This window comes from Rattus norvegicus, chromosome 2, assembly GCF_036323735.1.
Source record: "Rattus norvegicus strain BN/NHsdMcwi chromosome 2, GRCr8, whole genome shotgun sequence".
Classification (NCBI taxonomy): Eukaryota; Metazoa; Chordata; class Mammalia; order Rodentia; family Muridae; genus Rattus; species Rattus norvegicus.
The window spans coordinates 188,676,011-188,696,116 of NC_086020.1; the positions used below are offsets into that span (position 1 = coordinate 188,676,011).

The 20,106-nt window shown below is 48.2% G+C and overlaps 1 protein-coding gene across 3 annotated transcripts in view; it reads left to right on the top strand.

Moving 5' to 3' along the window:
* The window catches only part of Zfp697 (zinc finger protein 697), a 33,318-nt gene extending 16,717 nt beyond the window's left edge, over positions 1-16,601 (top strand). Inside the window, exons 2-4 of one of the 3 annotated variants that reach the window (XM_039102059.2) lie at positions 1,813-1,887; positions 9,140-9,416; positions 11,916-16,601. In XM_039102059.2, coding sequence (XP_038957987.1) covers positions 9,176-9,416; positions 11,916-13,369 — 1,695 coding nt within the window. In that variant the 5' untranslated portion in view covers positions 1,813-1,887; positions 9,140-9,175 and the 3' untranslated portion in view covers positions 13,370-16,601. Of the gene's footprint in view, positions 1-1,812; positions 1,888-2,511; positions 2,882-9,139; positions 9,417-11,915 lie in introns of those variants that run through there. The other 2 variants (XM_006233007.5, NM_001412549.1) reach the window with 2 other exon arrangements.
* The last annotated feature ends 3,505 nt before the right edge of the window (positions 16,602-20,106 follow it).

A 20,106-nucleotide genomic window follows, 5' to 3' on the forward strand; every position in this document is an offset into this window, starting at 1 on the left:
ATCACTTGACCCCTCCCAGAAACCGTCACACAGAGCCCCCCACCCCCCATCAGTACTTCCAGAACAAGGCTGTTTATGAGCACATCAGACACACACCCTCCCTCCTACATTCCAGGTCTCTTCTTCCTTAAGCAAGATTAGTGATTAACTGTGTCTCTTTCCGCTGTGTATAGCTTACGCGTGTCTAGGAAGCTTTCCCCCACTTGGAGGATTTTTGTTAGTTTCGTAACAGAGTCTTGCTCCGTGGTCTAGCCTGGCACTCACTACGTAGCCTACTCTAGCCATATTTTCTCACTCAGCCTCTGTCATGTTGGGCTTACAGGCCTGTGCTACCAGGCCTGACTGGGGATCTTTAGGAATCTTCCTCCTCGTCCTCTTTATCACACGACACAGAAACTGGATCCAAGTCTATATTGTGGCTTTCATGACAAAACCGATGCTTTTAGGGGTAAATCTGAAGCGTGAAGGGATTATTTGAGATTGCTTTTGAGCCGTGGGTGTGGTGGCTAAACTTATGTGTCAGTTTGTCTGGGCCACGAGGTGCAATGTACATAATCAAACATTTATGGATATTTCTGTGAGATTGCTTTTTTTTAGGGGCTGTTGATATGCCTCAGCGGGTAAAGGTGCTTGCTGCCGAATTTGTGTGTGTGTGTGTAACAAATACATACAATTTATGTTTTATTTCTTTAGGTTTCCTATATTTGCCGTAATACTTTGCAGTCACTCCATGAAGGTGGGTTTAGATGTGGTTGACATCTAAGACAGTGGACTTTGAAGAAAGCAGAGTAGCATTTGCCGTGTGGGTGTGTCTCCTCCTGCCAGTTAAAAGCCTAAGTGGATCAAAAGTCTGATCTTCTGAGCAAGGAGGATATTTCCATCCCATCTCTTTTGGTGTCTGCTCTCCAGGGTAGAGTTTGAAACTGTCAGCCTCCAGAACTGCAGAAGCTAACTCTTTATTATAAATCTCTTTCTAAATATACATACTTCCTACTGGCTCAGTTGTCTTTGGAAAAACCCTGACTAATATAGTGTGGGGCTTAGGAGGGCCAGACTATGTCATAGATTAACCTCAACTCTCCTTTTTAGGGAGATCGGGTGGGAGTGTATCTTGCTATGTCGGCTGGCCTTAAAAATCTCAATCCCCGGGGCTGGGGATTTAGCTCAGCGGTAGAGTGCTTGCCTAGGAAGCGCAAGGCCCTGGGTTCGGTCCCCAGCTCCGAAAAAAAGAACCAAAAAAAAAAAAATCTCAATCCCCCTGACTCAGCCTACCCATGGCAAGGTCATAGGAGTGTGCTGCCACGCCTGGCCCTGGCTGTCTGTTTTTAAGTGGTATTTTGTATTAAAGGGATGTAAAGGTTGTTGGCGGGATCAGTCAGGAGACAGAGATTTGGGACCTACCTCTTCTAACTTTCTGCCTGTTTGTCTCTAGCCACCGCCATTGCTCTTTCACAGCCTCTATTTGTTCTCATAAAAGTTGAAGAGATTTTCAAGGTCCTCGAGTCCGTGAAACACATTGCACAGAGAAGCCAGTTGCTAAGCAGGTGTGGGCAGAGCCTCCTGAGGACAGAGTAGAGTTTCTGTACATCAGGTAGACGGTTCTACTCAGTAAAACAGAGCCTATGGATGGACAGATGTCTGCATGAGCATGGTGAACGGTTTCATCTTGAGTCAGGGTCTCACTGGGTAGTCCAGGCTGGCCTCCTGCCTCAGCCCTCCAAATGCTGGAATTAAGGTGTGCTTGTCCAGCTTCTCATCTGAACTTTCATTCCATCTGTCTCTGCATCCCACTAATTCTTACTTTGTCTACAGGGGTTTGTGCAGTGGTCACATGGTGGAGGCTTGGCAGGTGTGACAGGCTGCGCTCGCTAAGGGGTCCTGTCTGAGGTAACGGCCAGGAATGCTCCTAAGGACATTGTGCGGTTTTCTGTGTTTGTCTGGGGTGCACGCGCTCTCGCACACATGCACATGTGTGAGCACATGGGTGAAAGGGCAGTAACTACAGATCAGAAACCAGATTACTCTGGCTTCTGTCTGGAGAGTGGTCAGTACTTAGTGGCAGGCATGTTTTGCTGTTCTCTGTCTGGAACTAAGGTCCACTTCGCTCAGCAGCCTGCCACTCGGGACTCTGGCACTGAGGGCTGGGTGGTCTGTGAAAGCCAGCCAAGGTCTGGGTCCATTGCCCTCTTTGAATGTGACACATGGGAAGAGGGTGACGAAGCTGCTTCTTGTTCACCACAGACATTGCCTGTCCAGTAAGGTGTCTGACTTATTGCCCTGTGAGCTGGTCAGTAAAGATGCAGGCCTCTGAGAACATCCTCCTCCAAGAAGCCATTGGACTGTTAACTCTTTGATTTGATTGCTGATGAAGATGGGCAAATGATTAACCCTTGCAGTCCCCAGTTGGATTTCACTGCCTCACTGCCTGTCCTGAACCCTGCCTGGAGGTTTTTTTTTTTTTTTTTTTTTTTTTTTCCCCAAATCGGGTGTCTTTGCTTGGACCCTTGTACTATCCCTGGGGAGAGAGTGGTGGGTCAGGGCCGTGGGAAGCAGCAGGAAGAAGCTTCTAGATGCTACCGCTGGATTTCTGGCTTACTCTTGAGGAGGTAAGGAAGGGGCCCTGAGATGAGTAGGAGACAGGAAGGGCGCTTCAGTCTGGAGGCTGCTGAATGGAGCCACTCCTGGCCTCCTGCCCAGAGAGCACTTCCTTTCCCTGACAAGACAGCTCTGCTGGCCTGGCCACTTGCCACCTGGCAGTGTCCTTAGCACATGACTCCTGTCCACCCAGAGTCTGAGGGAGTAGGCAGAAGGCTCCAGGATTAGCCTGCCTCTTCTGAGTCACAGGTTTTCTTGCCAGCCGTCCCCATTTGCTGTGATACAGGTGAGTCTTAACTCTATCTAGGGGATGGTCCACATAATCAGTGTTTGTTTTCTGTTTTGTTTTGTTTTGTTCTGTTTTGTGTTTCTAGTAGAGGTTTCTCTGTGTAGCCCTGGCTGTCCTGGGACTCACTCTGTAGAACAGGCTGGTCTCAAATTTACAGAGATCCCCCTGCCTCTGCTTCCCGAGTGCTGGAACTAAAGGGATGCACCACCACTGCCCCGTGGTATTCTTAACACATGTAATGAGTAACGCATTTTCCTGATGGTTGTAGGGTCAATGGAGAGGGACTGGACCAACAGTATGGTAAGTTGTATAAGTCTAATCAAATGAGACGCTGCCTCCCAGCCTGGGACTATCATAGCTGGTCTCTGATCGCTATGGGGCGGGCAGGAGCTGTCCCCGAGCAGCAGAGGGGCAAGCGAGCGGGAGGGTTCTGGATGCCACTGTGGGGTGCTTTGTTTCTTTGTTGCTAGTGCTTTGTCAGTTGGTGCTGTTTCTGGCCTTCCTTTCTCTCTCTAAAGTCTGCGAAGGGGGGGAGGGTGGTATGGGCTTCACTGCCCATCTGTAGGAAGTTATATCTGGTCTATAAAGGGGCAGAACCCTGGTAGCTCTAGAGGGGGCTAAATATGTCGGTAAACTCAGGTCAAAGTCTGATTTCCAGCTCTCCTGGCTTCCTCTCCTCTCTGCTCCAGTCTTCTCCTCCTGTTCCTTTTTATAGAGATACGTGGTGGGCAGGAATGCACCCCCGTTGACTGAGTGCTTGTGAAGCATGCCTGACCGCCTGGGTTTGGGTCTCAGGGCTGCATAAGTCTGGCAGATAGTACTTGTAATCTCAGGACCAGAAACTCAGGATTAGTTTTGACTATGTAGGGAGCTCAAGGCCAGCCTTAGACACAGATCACGTTGTTAACATATAACACAACAATAAAATCCCCAAAGCTACCTGATCATGTTTCCCCCACTCTAGAAGTATCTTCCAGGTGCACTGATGGGCGTTTCAGACATCTTTTAGATGAGTTAAGCTCTTGAGCATATTGCTGGTTAATTTAAGGATATTAACATTTTTAAAAGCTGGGGCCATAGAGGAGGAGCAAGGGACATGGAAATATATAAATTTTAGAAACTTGGGTTTAAACAGTGTTGGGGAGGTGCCTGGCTCAGTCTTTAAGAGAAAGGCTGTATGAAGGTGGTGGTGGATTGACAAAGTAGAATTTAATTAGTGCTTCTATTAATCAACTAACCTGGTTGTCAAGGACTTGGACACATCCAAACTCTTTTTTTTTAATTATTTACTTTTATTGCATGTATGTTTGTAGCAGATTCCCTAGAAATGGAGTTACAGACATCTGTGAGTTGCTGAGAATTGAACTTGGGTCCTCTCAAAGAGTGGCCAGTGCTCTGAACTGTTGAGCCATCTCTCCACCTGCCCCCCACCTGCCTTCCATCTGCCCTCCACCTCCCACATTCAAACTCTTAGAAGCAGGGGTGGGACACACAGCACAGTGGTGGTGCTGGCTGCACCTGGGACTCGGTCCCATCAGCACTTGCTGCTCCTTTGCCTCTGAGCCCTGAGAACTAGATGTGGGGTTGAGTTTTCCTGCTGGACGACTCCCTTTTCCCTTATTATCTTCCTCTCTGTTCTTATGGGGGAGCGGGCTCCTTTAGCGATAGTGCGAATGGGGCGTGCTAAGCCATACACCCACTCCTCCGTTTAGCTTTAGACCCAAGTTCTGTGCTCAAGATGGATATTTTAGCAACTACCAACTGTTCACCCTATATCCAGCTCCCTTCAGCAACACCTACAGCTTCGTTCTTGTCATCACATGCTGAGTTGTTTATTAACAGCAGTAAGGCTGAGGGAAGTTCTGCCTGAATAATGCATTCCCAGGGAGCATAGCCATGGACAGTGACTTTAGTTTACTGAGCAAATGTTTAAGTCAAGTACCTGGAACTTTGTAATAAAGTAATACATTATAAATTCTAAGGTGGCATCAGCTTTAACAAATGGTAATTTGTCAGGCTCTTAGAATGACCCTGTGAATAGGTGGGAACATTCTTGTTTTTTGTGGACACAGAAGTAGACCACGTCCAAGTCATGTGACTCACAGGAAGTCAGGTAGCTGGCTGGGAGCAGACAGTTGAAGCATGGGTCAGTCTGACTACAAAGTGATCACTCTGCCCTGCTGCCTACTCATTATCCAGTAATGAGCGCCGAGCACTCCCCTCCCCCCCAGAAAAATGTTGCTAGTTTTTTGAGAATGAGTAGGAAAGGAGTTGGAACAATGTGGCTGAGTGTCTGCTGGCGCCCAGCTGACACTCCAGTTACCCCGCAGTGAGTGAATGGACAGCACTTCTGAAAGCTAAGTCCTCAGGAGTGACAGAACCCCAGGTGTTCCGCTTGTGGTTTTGTTGCTTCTAGAATAATCACAGTTTTTTCATTAACATATTTGATTATACTGAAAATAAAGACAACTGTTTTTCTGGTTTTTTTTTAAAAAAAAAAATACGTGTTTACTGTAGGAAAAGCAGATGCATACAAAAATGGCGAGATCTCCCAAAGTACCAGCAGCTGTCTGAGAAGGTGGCCTGGATCTCAATCCGCCTTACAAGGTGGACTAGGTGAACTACAGATCACCACTGTGGGCCCTTGCTTTAATCTCTTCTGTTCTTGTTTCTTGTCTGGGAAGTCGGACATAGCCTGTATCCTTGGGTTTTGGTAAGATAAGCATTAACAGCCAGAAGCCTCCAAGAGGTGACCCAGTGGTGGTTGATATTTTAATGATGAGCTCCTGACCTTTCTTTCTGAGCCTGTGTATACATGTGTTAACCTACACACTCCTCTCTCTATATTAACAAAAATGAGATATTTTAAAAACCAGCTGTAGCTTTTTATTAAGTGACGTATCGTGAACACCTATCGTTACTTCTAAATGGCTTCGACCATTGCCTGATAGCTTCTTACAATCCAGGATGGGATGGTGTGAGTGGAATTGAGTCTTGACATTGCAGGTCTGTGTGTGTGTTGGGAGGGTAAGGGGATGAGTGAGGGGGGTGGTGGTGAGGGCAGCAGGCATAGACTTCAAGACTCCTGCTAACATAAGGCGTTTTAAAACAAATCTGCTAACATTGGCGATTTGGGTGAAAGGGGGCTCTTCTCTTTTCCAGAGCCTTCTTAACCCTCCCTCCCCTTGTGGTGAGGATGAGGAAGGATTTCTTTTAGAACTCAGAGCCTGCCTTGATTGAGTGTGGCAGTCCAGTGAATTCAGAGTGGCTCTCTTTGAAGTTAGAGTATTTGATCTGATCTCTGGGGGCACAGGAAGTCACCAACCAGGGCGTCCTCTGCTTCCTGTTGTCCAAGAAGCTGTCCTCCTTTCTTGCCAGGTTGGAGCACCAAGCTCCACACTTCAGGGAGATGGGCTGCAGTTGCCACTTTAGTTTTGGGATAAACCCCTTTTCTCTTGCTGCAGTCAGAAACCTCTCTTAACCCCTCCCACTAGCAAACCAATAAGCCACATTGGCAAAACTTGCCTTGCATGAGCCCCATCCCCCACCACCACCCTCAGGTGCACTATATGTGCAGATTCAAGGGATGTACCTGACTGTTGAGTCTAACCTCCAGAAGGCGAAAAAATGATGTTCAGTGTGACTGGGGACAGAAGTCTCATGTGGAATTCACCTCCGAGAAGGTTCACGACTATAATAATATCCCTTTCTTCCTTTGAAACTTGGCAGTGTAGTGGGTCTCCCCTTCAAAGGACTCCACCCGCCCTGCATGCTGCTGTTGACTAAGTTTGGACACAGCAGCTTCTCCAGGGCATTTGAGGGAGGGGCTCAATCTTTACATGCTAAGGAGTGAGTATATCAGCACCACGAAGAAAGGTGTGTAGTGTGTCTGCCCAAATCGTAGTGAGCTGCTGTTTCTCCGAGAGGCGTGCCAAGGGAAACAATGCACACACTTCACAGCAGCGAAGCTCAGGGGCTGAGAGCACTAACGACTCTCTCTGATGTTTTCCAAAGTGCTTTTTAGTTTCCTTCTGATGCCCTCCCTGTGAGAAAGGTTAAGTAGCACTACCCTCTTTCCACTGATGAGACTGAACCTATGAGAGGCTAGTTGACTTCCCTTGGGCCCCCCTGACCCCGGGGAGGGATCTCTTCTATGCACAACCCCTGCTTTTCACACCAGGGAAGGCCTGGGTAGAGGAGGGAACCTCCTTGCCAAGGATGGGACACTCTTGCTCACCGTACCTTCCTTTGCTCTTTACGTTTTAGCATTTTCTGTTTTTGAGACATGGTCTCCCCTGTAGCCCAGCTGCCCTCTGACTCACTGTTTGACATTCTGATCCTCCTGCCTCCACCTCCTGAGTGCTGGGCTCACATTTACACATGGACACATCGGTTCTGGGCGGTGCCAGGGATTCAACTCAGGGTTTGTGTTGTGCTTAATAGGCAAGTACCCTATGAAGATGTACCTGTGATTGGTCTCCAGCCACTCCTCCCTAAGCAAGGGATCAAGTCTGCAGCCTTATTCTTGCAGTCCTCTCTGGGGATTGCTTAGACAGTGGTGTCCTTCGAACCACAGATCAAGATCCTTGACTTTGATGTGCCTTTCCTTCCTTGAGCTAAGCTGCAAACATGATCGATGGCAGAAACTAATGATTTTGGGTTCAATTTCCCAGTGTTGACATGGCAGACTTTGCATTGAAATGCAAACGGGACATCCACAGGGGGCTTCAGAGTCAGATGCTGCTGGGCCTCCTCCTCTTCCTCCTCCTCCTCCTCCTCCTCCTCCTCCTCCTCCTCTTCCTCCTCCTCCTCTTCCTCTTCCTCCTCCTCCTCCTCTTCTTCCTCCTCCTCCTTTGTAGGAGGATTACCTGTAGTCCCGGATACATGTTTCAAGTTTGTCTAAACCGACATACCACACTGAATACAGTTCAGACTGTGACTGTGGCTTGTAACACAGCAGGCTTTTGCTTCCAACAAGTCCGCCACAGTTCCCATTATCTTGGCTTTCTTCTTCTAAAGATACAGCTGAGCCTTGTCACAAAGCAGCTTGAGCGGGCCTTGGAAAACAGTGTAGTCTTAGATAAGGAGTTGCCATATTGATGTTTGTCCTTCTTGTGTACTGAGTGTTCTTTCCCTCTGGCTCCCTAAAGGGCCTCCCCTAACGAGCTAAATACTTGTAAGAATGTTTCAGGCTTATGGAGGGCAGGCTTCCCAAAATGGAGGAAGAATGGGATAGATAGCAAAACTAGCTTCCTGTCTACACTCGAAGTTTCATGGACTAGGGAGAATTGTTATTAGGGCTTTTCTTCTTTCTTTCTTTCTTTCTTCCTTCCTTCCTTCCTCTCTTTCTTTCTTTCTTTCTTTCTTCCTTCCTTCCTTCCTCCCTCCTCTCTCTCCCTCCCTCCCTCCCTCTCTCTCTTTCTTTCTTTTCTTTTCTTTTCTTTTCTTTTCTTCAGCCATAGAAATGGTTTTTCCTCTTCTAGGGACAGTGTTTGGAGGTATCCAGAGTGGTCTAGGGTTTATTATGCCATGATAGCCTTTCTACCCCCAAGCCACTAGCAGGAGAAGCGCTGACGTTTTATACCAAGGAGGCTGTAAACATCAAACCCCACATTCAGTGTGTGACCAGGTAGGCATGGTCTGCGGTGGTTCCATGTGTCAGTGGCAAGCACAGAGTCAGGAAGCTCAATAAACACAAAAGGTTCAGGAAAAATGTCATAGATCTAGAATCCCAGCCACTCAGGAGACTGAGGCAGAAGGCACAAAGTTCAAGACCTATCTGGGCTACAGAGTGAGTTCAAGGTAACTTAGGAAGCCCTTGCTTCCACATAATAACTGAATAGCTGGAGATATAACTCAGTAGTCCTTTCGGTCATAGGTTCAATCCCTCTGCACCATGGACTAAAGTAAAAATGAAACAGACAAACAAAAAGAGCAATGTTTACGTCAATGTTAAGTCATAAATGTATATTCAGACATTTTCTTCATAGACTGAACTGATCTAGTTTTGGTCCCATGGGTGGTGGCATGTGGTCACAGGATGTGGCCATTGTTCCTCACCTACCCAAATGCCCTACGTTAGTTACGTTGTTGTTTATTTTACCCTCAGTGTGCCTGTGACAGGGAGTGAGTTGACTTGTTGCTGGAACTTGCAACTCTACATGTTTTATTGGATGGAGAAATCAATACCACATGTAGTAAAAGCTTGAGTCCAGGTTGATAGAACCTTTCCTTCTCTGTGTTTTGTCTGAGCAGGGACCTTGCTTCCCTCCTTGCTCCCTCTCTTGCTGGATGGAACAGGAAGATAATCTGGGGGTGTGTGCAGACCAGTCTTCTGAAGACAGAGGCATGGGTTCAGACTTTGAGAACTCCGAGGACCAAGAAGGAGACCCAGAAGAAAGAGGAGTGGGCTCTAATCCACAGGACACAGAAGAGAGAGGCCACCTGGAGCAGGAGTTGGATTCCAACCCACAGGATGATGACCTAAGAGGGGACCCACCAGAGAGGGACATAGTGTCCACTGTCTGTTCAGGTGAGAAGACTTGAGTATCCTCTGAGGTTGTGAATTCACATTTACATTGGATTCCACTGGCATATAACCAGGGCCAGTATCCTGGGGACCTAGGGGCGGGCTCTCTGGAGGCCATTGAGAAGGATTCCCAACTGACTTGGCTTTCCTAATGTTGGTGCCATGAGTATCCGTTCCTTTAATACCACCGCTGAGGCCATGCTGGTAAGTACAAGTAAAGGGACACTCATGTGTGCTGCTCCTTGCTACAGATCACTTGTAACAACATTACAGTGGGATGGCAGGCAATACTGGGCCCCATCTCACAGATGTTGGGGGAGTAACATGATGCCTTGGATTTAAGCAGTGACTTAGGAGCCTGGAGAGATGGCTCAGTGGTTAAGGGTGCATATTGCTCTTGCAGAAGACCTGGGTTCAGTTCTAAGCACCCATATCATTCCACTCATAACTACCTGGAATGAGTTCCAGGGGACCCAATGTCTTCATTGCTGCAGGTACCTGTACTTGGAACACAAATTCACATTCTTACATATACATACATACATACATACATACATACACACATATACATACGTGTGTGTGTGTGTGTGTGTGTGTGTGTGTGTGTGTGATTTCAAGAGTGACTTAGCACAGTGCTGGGTGAAGTACATTGATACTTCTAGTTAAATCATCATTTTCGTCTTCAGATACTCAAATTTGGTGGTTAAGTGACCTACCTGTGTTCATGAGGCTAATTACCCAAGTGCCCTAGTTCCTGGTTACCACCCTTGCTATTTCTGACCTGAAAGCAAATTCTGGGTCTCTGGTCACTTCCTTGTTTCTGTCCTTGGGTATTGGTTGCTTTGTCCTGTTCAGGACTCACAGCATGGACAGAAAAAGAGCTGACATCCTGTCCAGCCAGGAGTGTGTGCTTACACTCCTTTCCCTATGACAGTCCCAGACTTCCTGCTCCTCTCCTCCTCCACAGTAAACAAAAGCCCTCTGCTTGAGGAGGAAGCAACCACAGCCTAACAGGTATATGTCTTCTGTCAGCTTCTAACTTGGTCTTACCTGTTCTGGCTGCTTGTCATCCCTTACCTATCATCCCTCCGTCACTAATGCTGGGTTCAGTTTGCTCACAGGTGTGTGCAACCTGCTACTGAGAACAGCAGTGAATGCTCCAACACACAATTATAAATGTAATTAAAACCTGGGATTGTGTGTGCATGTGTGCATGTGTGGATTGTTGTGTGTGTCAGAGATCATCCTTGGCCATTATTCCTTAGGAGTCATCTAACTTGAATTTTGAGATGGGGTCTCGTTGTCCTAGAGCTCACCAAAGTCGGCTAGGTTGGCAGACCAGCAAGCCCCAGGGAGAGCTGCCTCTCTGCCTCCCTAAGAATTACAAACATGAGCCACCCCACTTGGCTGTTTTCCCTCACATAATATTTTTATTGACTGTTTTGGAATGTCACATCATGTACCCATCACAGTCACTTCCTAGTTCTCCCATGTTTGTTCCCCTACCCTTGTGACCTCTCCTCCTCAGCGAACAAAAGATGGAGAAAAGAAGAGGTGCCCCCGTTTTGTAAGTTCTGGGCATCAAAATTTGGTTCTCATGCATGTACATTAGTGTAGCTCAGTGGTTCTCAATCTGTGGGTCTCGACCCCCGGGGCTTGTCTAATGACCAGTTCACTGGGGTTGCCTGAAACCATCAGAAAACCATCGGATATATACATGATACTTTACGACAGTAGCAAAATTGCAGTTATGAAGTAGCAAGGGAAATAATTTTATGGTTGGAGGTCATGACAACATGAGGAACTGTATTAAAGGGTCACAGCATCAGGAAGGAGAACCAGTGCTTTAGAGACAAGCTCTCCTGATTCTTTTCTTAAGACTTGACTGCTTCTCAAGCACAAACTTTGTAGATGATAACAGTGTTGCAATGTCAAAGGTTGGACATGCTCTCAAGCTGTTCCCAAATTGACCAAATGGTCTTTGTTTTTGTTTTAGAATCTGTCTGGGACCTTATGAATCTACTGCTCTGTGTTTTGAGGCTCTAGCTTTAAAAAGTATGGTAGAGGGGGGGGGGAAGAGGAGAGAGAGAGAGAGAGAGAGAGAGAGAGAGAGAGAGAGAGAGAGAGAGAGAGAGAGAGAGAGAGAGAGAGAGAGAGAGAGAGAATATGAATCAGAGAATGTCCCCTGCCCCATTTTCCTACACTTTTCCATCTGGTACAAACCGGCCATTTTCAGGCTTCAGGCGATTCAGCTGAGCGGAGCCTGGGCTGTCTAGTAGGCGGGGTCTGCCAGAAGAGTTGGCCTTGGGGCAGAGTACACTGGTCCTTAAGTCTTACCGAGAAAACTAGTGGGGAAGAGGCTGGAGTAAAAGGTAGGGGTAAGGAAGCTGGGGGAAGGGCATTACTGCTTTGGCTCACACACCTTGTAGAGCTGGCTGTTCCCTTAGCATTACCTTTGCACAGCAGGTCTAGTTGACCCCATTGCCAACTTGTCTGTTGCAGAGGGGCTGCTGAGTGAGGAAGAAGGGGCTATCCTCCGTGAGGAAGAGGACGACCAGCCTGGTGTGGCTGACATGGCGCTGTTCCCAGGACTGTCAGAATCTGATAGCATAACCCGGAGTCCCCAGGGAGAGGAAGAGGAGGAGGAAGAGGAAGAGGAGGAAAGCGCTGGGGAGAACCGCTTGATAGAGAAGGAAGAGCCTTTGCCTACTCCGGTGCTTCCCTGGAGGCGTCACCTCTCCCTGGGCGGTCGACACCGGGGTGACAAGCCTGCTTATCGCCGCTTCCACCGGCTCCATCACCCCATGGCCGTGGACCTCGGGGAACTCGACAGCCTCATGGCCAGCATCATGGACGCGCCCACCATCTGTCCGGACTGCGGGGAGAGCTTTAGCCCAGGTGCCGCATTCCTACAGCACCAGCGCATCCACCGCCTGGCGGAGGCCGCGGCCATGGCCAGCCTGGAGCCCTTCGGTTTGGCTGGGGAGTGCGGAGGAGTGGTGGGGATGATGGGCGTGGGCATGGGCGTGTCCGGCGGCTTCGGGGCGGGGCCGACGTTGGCCCGGCCCCCTCGCGAGAAGCCCTTCCGCTGCGGCGAGTGCGGCAAAGGCTTCAGCCGCAACACTTACCTGACCAACCACCTGCGGCTGCACACGGGCGAGCGGCCCAACTTGTGCGCCGACTGCGGCAAGAGCTTCAGCTGGCGCGCCGACCTGCTCAAGCACCGGCGCCTGCACACGGGCGAGAAGCCCTACCCGTGCCCGGAGTGCGGCGAAGCCTTCAGCCTCAGTTCGCACTTGCTCAGCCACCGGCGCGCGCACGCGGCGGCGGGCGGCGCGGGCTCTGCGGCGGCGGCGGCGGCGGCGCTGCGGCCCTTCGCGTGCGGGGAGTGCGGCAAGGGTTTCGTGCGCCGCTCGCACCTAGCCAACCACCAGCGCATCCACACCGGCGAGAAGCCGCACGGCTGCGGCGAGTGCGGCAAGCGCTTCAGCTGGCGCTCGGACCTGGTGAAGCACCAACGCGTGCACACGGGCGAGAAGCCCTACATGTGCTCCGAGTGCGGCGAGACCTTCAGCGTGAGCTCGCACCTCTTCACGCACAAGCGCACGCACTCGGGCGAGCGGCCCTACGTGTGCCGGGAGTGTGGCAAGGGCTTCGGCCGCAACTCGCACCTGGTTAACCACTTGCGCGTGCACACCGGGGAGAAGCCCTTCAGCTGCGGCCAGTGCGAGAAGCGCTTCAGCGACTTCTCCACGCTCACGCAGCACCAGCGCACGCACACGGGCGAGAAGCCCTACACGTGCCTCGAGTGCGGCAAGAGCTTCATCCAGAGCTCCCACCTCATCCGCCACCGGCGCATCCACACCGGCAACAAGCCTCACAAGTGCACGGGCTGCGGCAAGGGCTTCCGCTACAAGACGCACCTTGCGCAGCACCAGAAGTTGCACTTATGCTAGGGCGGGCATCTGAACCTGGTGGCAGTAGGAGTCATCTGACTACTGATCTGTAGATGTCGGGGAAGGGGCGGGAAAGACAGTCTGAGAGTATCTGGGGGAGCCTTTTGGTGTTTGGGGGCCCCCAAGGGGACGGTTAATAAGAGTTGTTATTTCGAGGTGCCTACCTCCACCATCGAAGTAACTCTTAGAGGTTCTTGACTTGAGAGCTTACTTAAATACACACTGCAAGGAGTGAAGAGCTTGGGTGAGCAGACGCTTGGAGGACCCCGAGGAAAGGCATTTGGGACTGTAGAGAGGGTTGGGCTGCCGTGCTTGTGAGAACCGGGATAGGTAATTTGATTAGAGTTACAGGGGTACAATAAAACGCGGGTAGAAATAAGGCTGTCCCACTTTCGGGGAGTGGTAAGCCTGTGTTTGTCCTGAAACCTCTCACATCAGCTCTAGTACGACCCTTTTCATCTCTATAGAAAAGGTTCCCTTTCTATGAGCCTCAGCTGCTATTTTGAGACACCCAGGGGAAACTGAGCAGAAAAACTGCACAGTTACTTCACAGGGCAAACACTGAGTTTAGAAATTCACATAAATTGGTTCTCAGATCTCTTAGGAACTCCTACACCTGTTTCTTCGCTAATTCCTGAAACTACTCAAGCTTCATATAGGGTCCCGAGTGCCTAGGAATGGCCCCAAGGGCAATGTAAGTCAGGACCTGCCTGCCAGGTCTCAGTTCAACTTGGAGAGTAGGATTCAGGAGAACAGTAGACTGTCAACGTCTGCCTCAGAAACCTGTTCACAAAAGTCAACCAGCTAGCTCAGTTTTGCTGGCTTTGTGTAGAGCAGGAAAGCCCAGTTCACAGGATGGGATGCCTTCATTTGCATGTGTGTGCCCTGACCCTACAAACCCCAACTTATCCACAAATTAACGAGGGATGTGATCCAAACAAGATCCCTCCGCCCCCCAATGTACCAGACACTATGTACTTGTGGAGTGCACAGTTAGGGAGAGGTGGAAACACAAAATTGCCAAATAGCACAAACAGTGAATGTTTTCTAGTTATCTGAGATGCCAAAATAGCACTTTTGTATTTAACGGAGTGCTTTATGCTTTTTAATGACTGTTAGTGTTTCTCACTTGCGTGTGAGATAAATCAGTATTGCAAACTGTGATTTGGGAAAAGTCTGGGGTAGGAGTGTGGCAAGCCTTTCAAAGAAAGGCTGAGGACCATGAATGGTGGAGCCTGACCTTTTGTGTTCTCAAGCTCGGTTCCTAGGATAGCTTACGTACTCTGATTTATGTAATAAAGCAAGAAGACTGAGCATTCTTACACTTGATGGAAAAATTAAAGCCTAGAAGGACCAAAGATGTCCTTATTGACAAAGCTGGCCTTTGTCACCTGATTCCAGTGTTCTCACTGTGCTCTATTCCAAGTAGGGAACTGTAGTCAAATGACTTGTATAGATTTGGGTTACCTACTCCGAAAATCTCTCCCCTAGATTAGCCTTTAGAAGTTAGCGTCGTGGCAGGCAGTAACGTTTTCCTCACTAACATTTATTACCCTAGATTGTTCATGGGAATCTTGAACTGTCGGACACAGGTGAAGGTGGGGTGGGGAAACTATACAATTGTTTTTACACTTTTAGCCAAGTTTCTGTGAATGCTAGTGATTTATACTTGATGATTTGTATCTTTGTGATGAGCTTCTCTGGGGACTCTAGGGAAGCATTTTTGTTTTTTATTTTTTAATTTTTTTTTCATTCTTAGAACACTAAAAATCTGGAGAACATCTGGGCTTTTGTATATTACCTGCTGATTTTGTCCACATAATCTGTTTCCTGTTGTTCACAGTTGGAAATAGGGGTAGTTTTGCAAAGCACTAATTCCCTTCCAGTTTTCATGAGTGAAGATTTACACATGCAGACTCTGTGCCCCTTATTTATTCTGACTCTTGCCCTCTGAATGCCCAGTGTATGAGACCTACTTAAAAGAGCACAGCCAATTTGTAGGCAATCTTAATATTCTCTCATCCCTCCCTTCCCCACCCCCACTCCAAGGTTTCTTTATATAGCCCCTGGCTGTCCTGGAACTCACTATGTAGACCAGGCTGGCCTTGGACTCAGAGCTCCGCCTGCCTCTGCCTCTGGAGTGCTGGGATTACAGGGAACCCCACCATGACCCCACCACAACCAGCTTTTTTTAAATATGTATTTTAAATGCACATCTACCTCCTCCCTGTTTCAAGTTCTCTCAAGTGTGTGCCAATGAAATCTAATTCACCTTTTAATTCTTCATATATTTCTTAGCCACTTGATCGGCTTTCTGTTTTGTTTTGGCCTTTTGTCACCATTATTACAGACGGTATAGCCATTATCAAATGTTTTACAGAACAGCAGCTTTAGGGATTGGGTTTGGAGGGTTGTGGATAGCCAAGCTGGCATGAAGTGATGGCAGTAGAAACCCAAGGACTTCTCTCTTGTTCTTTCTATGCCGGGCATAAGCGAATCAGCTACTGTGTTATTCCTTGTCTGAGCCAAAGCCCTCAGCGGAAGAAACTGTCCAGCCACCAACGTGTGCTCGAACGGTGTATTTAGAATGTGACTCTGTTTCTCCTCTTCAGGGAATGTGCCTGCATCACATGAAATTCCATCGCCCAGGTGGCCGTTCCCTGTCTTCAGTCTTAGAAGAATAGCGTTTTTTCAGGATACGCTTGTGACTGTGGTTCATGCTCGAAAGGTTAAAGATTCCTTGATCCAGCGGGTTGCTGGGTTGGAGGTCTATGTACTATTTATTTCCTGGGGAACTTGGTCAAAAGCCGGCTTCATTTGCTGTCTTTAGTAAGTGAAACTTGAAGACGTTTATGAGCTTAAATGACTTAGTTCTGAGACAGAAGGAGGTGGGTAGTTCGTCCTTTGAGCCACTCGGTCTCTTTTACAGTCTAGAGACTGTACATATATGTGAAAAGTAAATGGAAAATTATAAAAGAAAATGATGTTCATAGACAATCTGCACTATTCCTGAAGTTTGTGCCCACTTCCCATTTTAGTGTGATTTTACATCTGTTCGTTAAAGTAGTGGTTTAATGATCCCAAGAGTTCCAGAGTCCGTGAGTGTGCTCGTGTGTGTGAGAACTCTGTTTTCAGGTTGTTTTATTTAAGGATGGTTCCTTGGACAGCATCCTGGTGTTCAGCAACCAATATGGGCTATTCGTCATTAAATTCCTACCTGCCTTTTATCATATCATCAGCCTCAGCCTTCTTTTTGATGTGTCATACATTTGACTCTCTGTAAGTAGAATCTTACTAGGATGCAGCTTACACCCACACTGTCCACACAAACTGTCTGCAGAGACATTTGTACAAAGCTGAAAAATTGTGACAGAAATCAAAGGGCCATAAAATATTTACTCTCATGCTTTTAAAAACACAGTCTAGTGGGGGTTGAGGGCTGGGGGGGGATGCTACAAGAGGCTGCTATGGTTGAATGCTAGGCTGGGACTAGCCTGGTCTATGTAGTAAGACACAGATTCAAAATCACAGATTCTCTTTATCTGCTTATGTACATATGCACACATGTGTGTCCTAGTTTGCTGTCTATGGTTGTGATAAAAAACACCATGACCAAACACAGCTTGGGGAGGAAAGGGTTTACATGACTTCCTTGTCTTAACCACAGCCCACAGAGAAAGGAAATCAGGGCGAGAACCTAGAGTAGGAACTGACACAGAGGCTGACCATGGAGGAATGTTGCTTACGGGCTTGCTCTCTGTGGCTTTCTAACTCAGGACCACCTGCCCTAGGAGGGCACCAACCACAGTGAACTGGTCTCTCCCCCATCAATAATTGTTAATCAGAAAAATGCCTCACAGACTTGCCCACTGGCCAACCTTGTACAGGCATTTCCTCAAAGTTCCCTCTTCCCAGGTGTCAAATAGGAAAAACAAAAACTAACCAGCACAATCGATTTCTTGTCCGTGACACACAAATGTGTTTAAAACAGCATTTTCCTTCTTGTTTGTCTTTAAGTGTGTGTTAACGCCACAATATAAACCCGTATAATTTTAAAGGCATTAAGAAATTGAACACTTTGAAAATTTCCAGCTCCTTAAAATCTCCAAAGCCTCTCAACTGTGTACACTCTTTTTCTAAGTGGGAAAGCCCAGGGCATTCTTTCAATTAGATCAAGGCAAACTCAAAACCACCTTGGATGCCTGGGGCTCACTCATGATCTGATCTCCCAAGGGCTTTAGCTCACATATACGTGTATGTCCGCTGAAGTTGCTGACTCCTGCACTGGAACGTTAGGTAAATCCCAGATCACCCTGGAACTGGTCCATGACTGAGGAGTAAATAGTTTGCACACTCTTAGCTGTGACTTGGTGCAGCACAGCGAGCCTAAAGTACCTTTGGACAACTGGCAATGTTTTCACACTCAGCCCTGAGCTCCATCCCCACATGATGGTGGGAGGGGCTTGAGGGAAGGTCCAAGAAGAAATAGTTACTGAGAAGGGAAGAGACTGTGATATGTACTCCCGAATCTCCCAACAAAATTTCCTTTGCCTCAGTTCCCAATAGTGTGTATTAATGATGGCTGATGACACCAGCAGGAACTCACCAGCTAGACTAAACTTTTGCTGAAATGTCTTAGCGGATCTGGCCCTAGTCCTATGAAATCAGCTCAGATCCCAGGGAAGAGATCTTCAAGGCAGAAATGGAATTAGGAGAATTTATCGTCTTATCTTTTTACATTCACAGTCACCTTGTTCGGACAACCCAGAGGCCTTTCCCTACTTAGCAGGGCCATGGGAAACTAAAGAGGAAACAAGAGAGCTGTGTTTGTCACCAAGCCTGACTCAGCTTGGAGCATTACCCAGAGCAGCTGCTGCTTCCACAAGCAGCTCGAGAAAATGAAATCAATCCCAGAGCTTTAGCGTAGGTGAGCCTAGTAAAGGATGACCTTGAATGACCTTGACTTTCTTATCCTTCTGGCCTCTAGCTCCTTCTGGGATTAGAGCAATTGTATTTTCTCACTGTGGTAGTACAATCACATATGGTTGTAGGCAGTGCTAGCGCTCAAGCCCAGGGTTTCACATAGGCTAGGCTAGCACAGTACCAACTGAGCCTCTCAGTGGAGGGCAGCAGGACCAGCTAGATAATGGTGGCTATACTTGTAATCCCAGCACTCAGGAGGTTCGTACAGGAGGTTCATGAATTTGAGGCCGGCCTCAATAACAGTTTGGAGACTGAAAAACAAACCCAGAAAATTGGTGTGTTGCTTCCTGGGATCAGGTAGGAGTTGCTCAGTGCTGACTGGGCAGCCTCTGCATAGTCTAGGCCTACTTTGCACTCGAATGGGATTTTCAAGTTTGATGAGTGGAGGCTAGGCATGCTTTTAGCCATGAAGAGATTTTTGTGACTTCATTATCTAAATCTGGATATGAGTTTATCCAGGGGTGAGCAGGGTGGATTTTTGCCAGCACGTAGCAGGTGTCTCGAGCAAGACTTACTTGACGTTGTTAAGAATCTGTTTGACAGGGCTGAAGAGATGGCTCAGCGGTTAAGAGCCCTGACTTCTCTTCCTGAGGTCCTGAGTTCAGTGCCCAGCAACCACATGGTGGCTCACAACCATCTGTAACAGGATCTGATGCCCTCTTCTGGTGTGTCTGAAGACAGCAGCAGTGTACTCATATACATTAAATAAATAAATCTAAAAGAAAAGAAAAAGGAATCTGTTTGACAAGCAGATCACCATTATTGGCTTTCCCTTCTAGTGACTGTCAGGGCTTTGGTCCCACCTGGGAAACCCCAGAACTCAATGTTGGAGTGATAGGACACCCTGCTGACCTGAACAGTCAGTGCGGCCACTGAAGAGGCTGCATATGTGATGGTGGAGTGGCTCTCCTTGCCCTTCATAGTCTGTGGAAGAGTATGATGACCCTTTACAAATATGTATGCCCATGGGACTAGAGAAGAAGTGGGAAACTATATTCTCATGTCGCATCACCTTCATGCAACACATCAATCTATAGACTCAAGACTGCTACCAGAAGCCCTGAGCTGCAGAAGTTTGGAAGAGGCAGAATGGGTAAACCATCTTTTGGTCACGGAGTGCCATGGAGGCCTTCAGGAATTAGCTGAGGGGCTGGCAAAGTCAGCGTTCTAGGTGGGATCAGAACTCACTGTGGAGAGTCTCACCAGACAGCTTCTGAAGCATTTCCCAGCATGCTGTTCATCCCAGTCCAGTGTCCCTTGCTTCTTTCCTCCCCCACGACCTTACTCTGGAATAGAGTTAAGGAAAAGCTACTATGGGTTGCCAGTGCAGGCATCCGGTGGTGGTTCCCTCCCAGAACCCACAGACCAGGAGGCTGACAGGCAAATTAGTAACCACACTCACTGTCCAGAGACAGGTGCCTGGCAGAGAGAAACTCCGGCCTCACGTGGGGCCTGAAGACTCCCCGTGGGAAAGGGAACTCAAGCAGAGGGGTTGACATAGGGGCTGTTGCATGGAGACATGGGACGAGTTCAGACAGCGGCAGTTCTGGTGGAGGACTGGTGTGTCTGGAGCATGTTTCAATGTTGGTAACAACAAACACACAAACAAGGCAGATAATGTAAAGTAATTCCTCAGCTTCTGGCTGCGTTCCATCCCCAAATCTTTGTGTTCCTAGATCTGGACTCACTGTCTATGGTCCCCGCTTCTCATCTGCAGCCATGCTGGCCTTTAACAGATGGGTGCAGAAATTGGG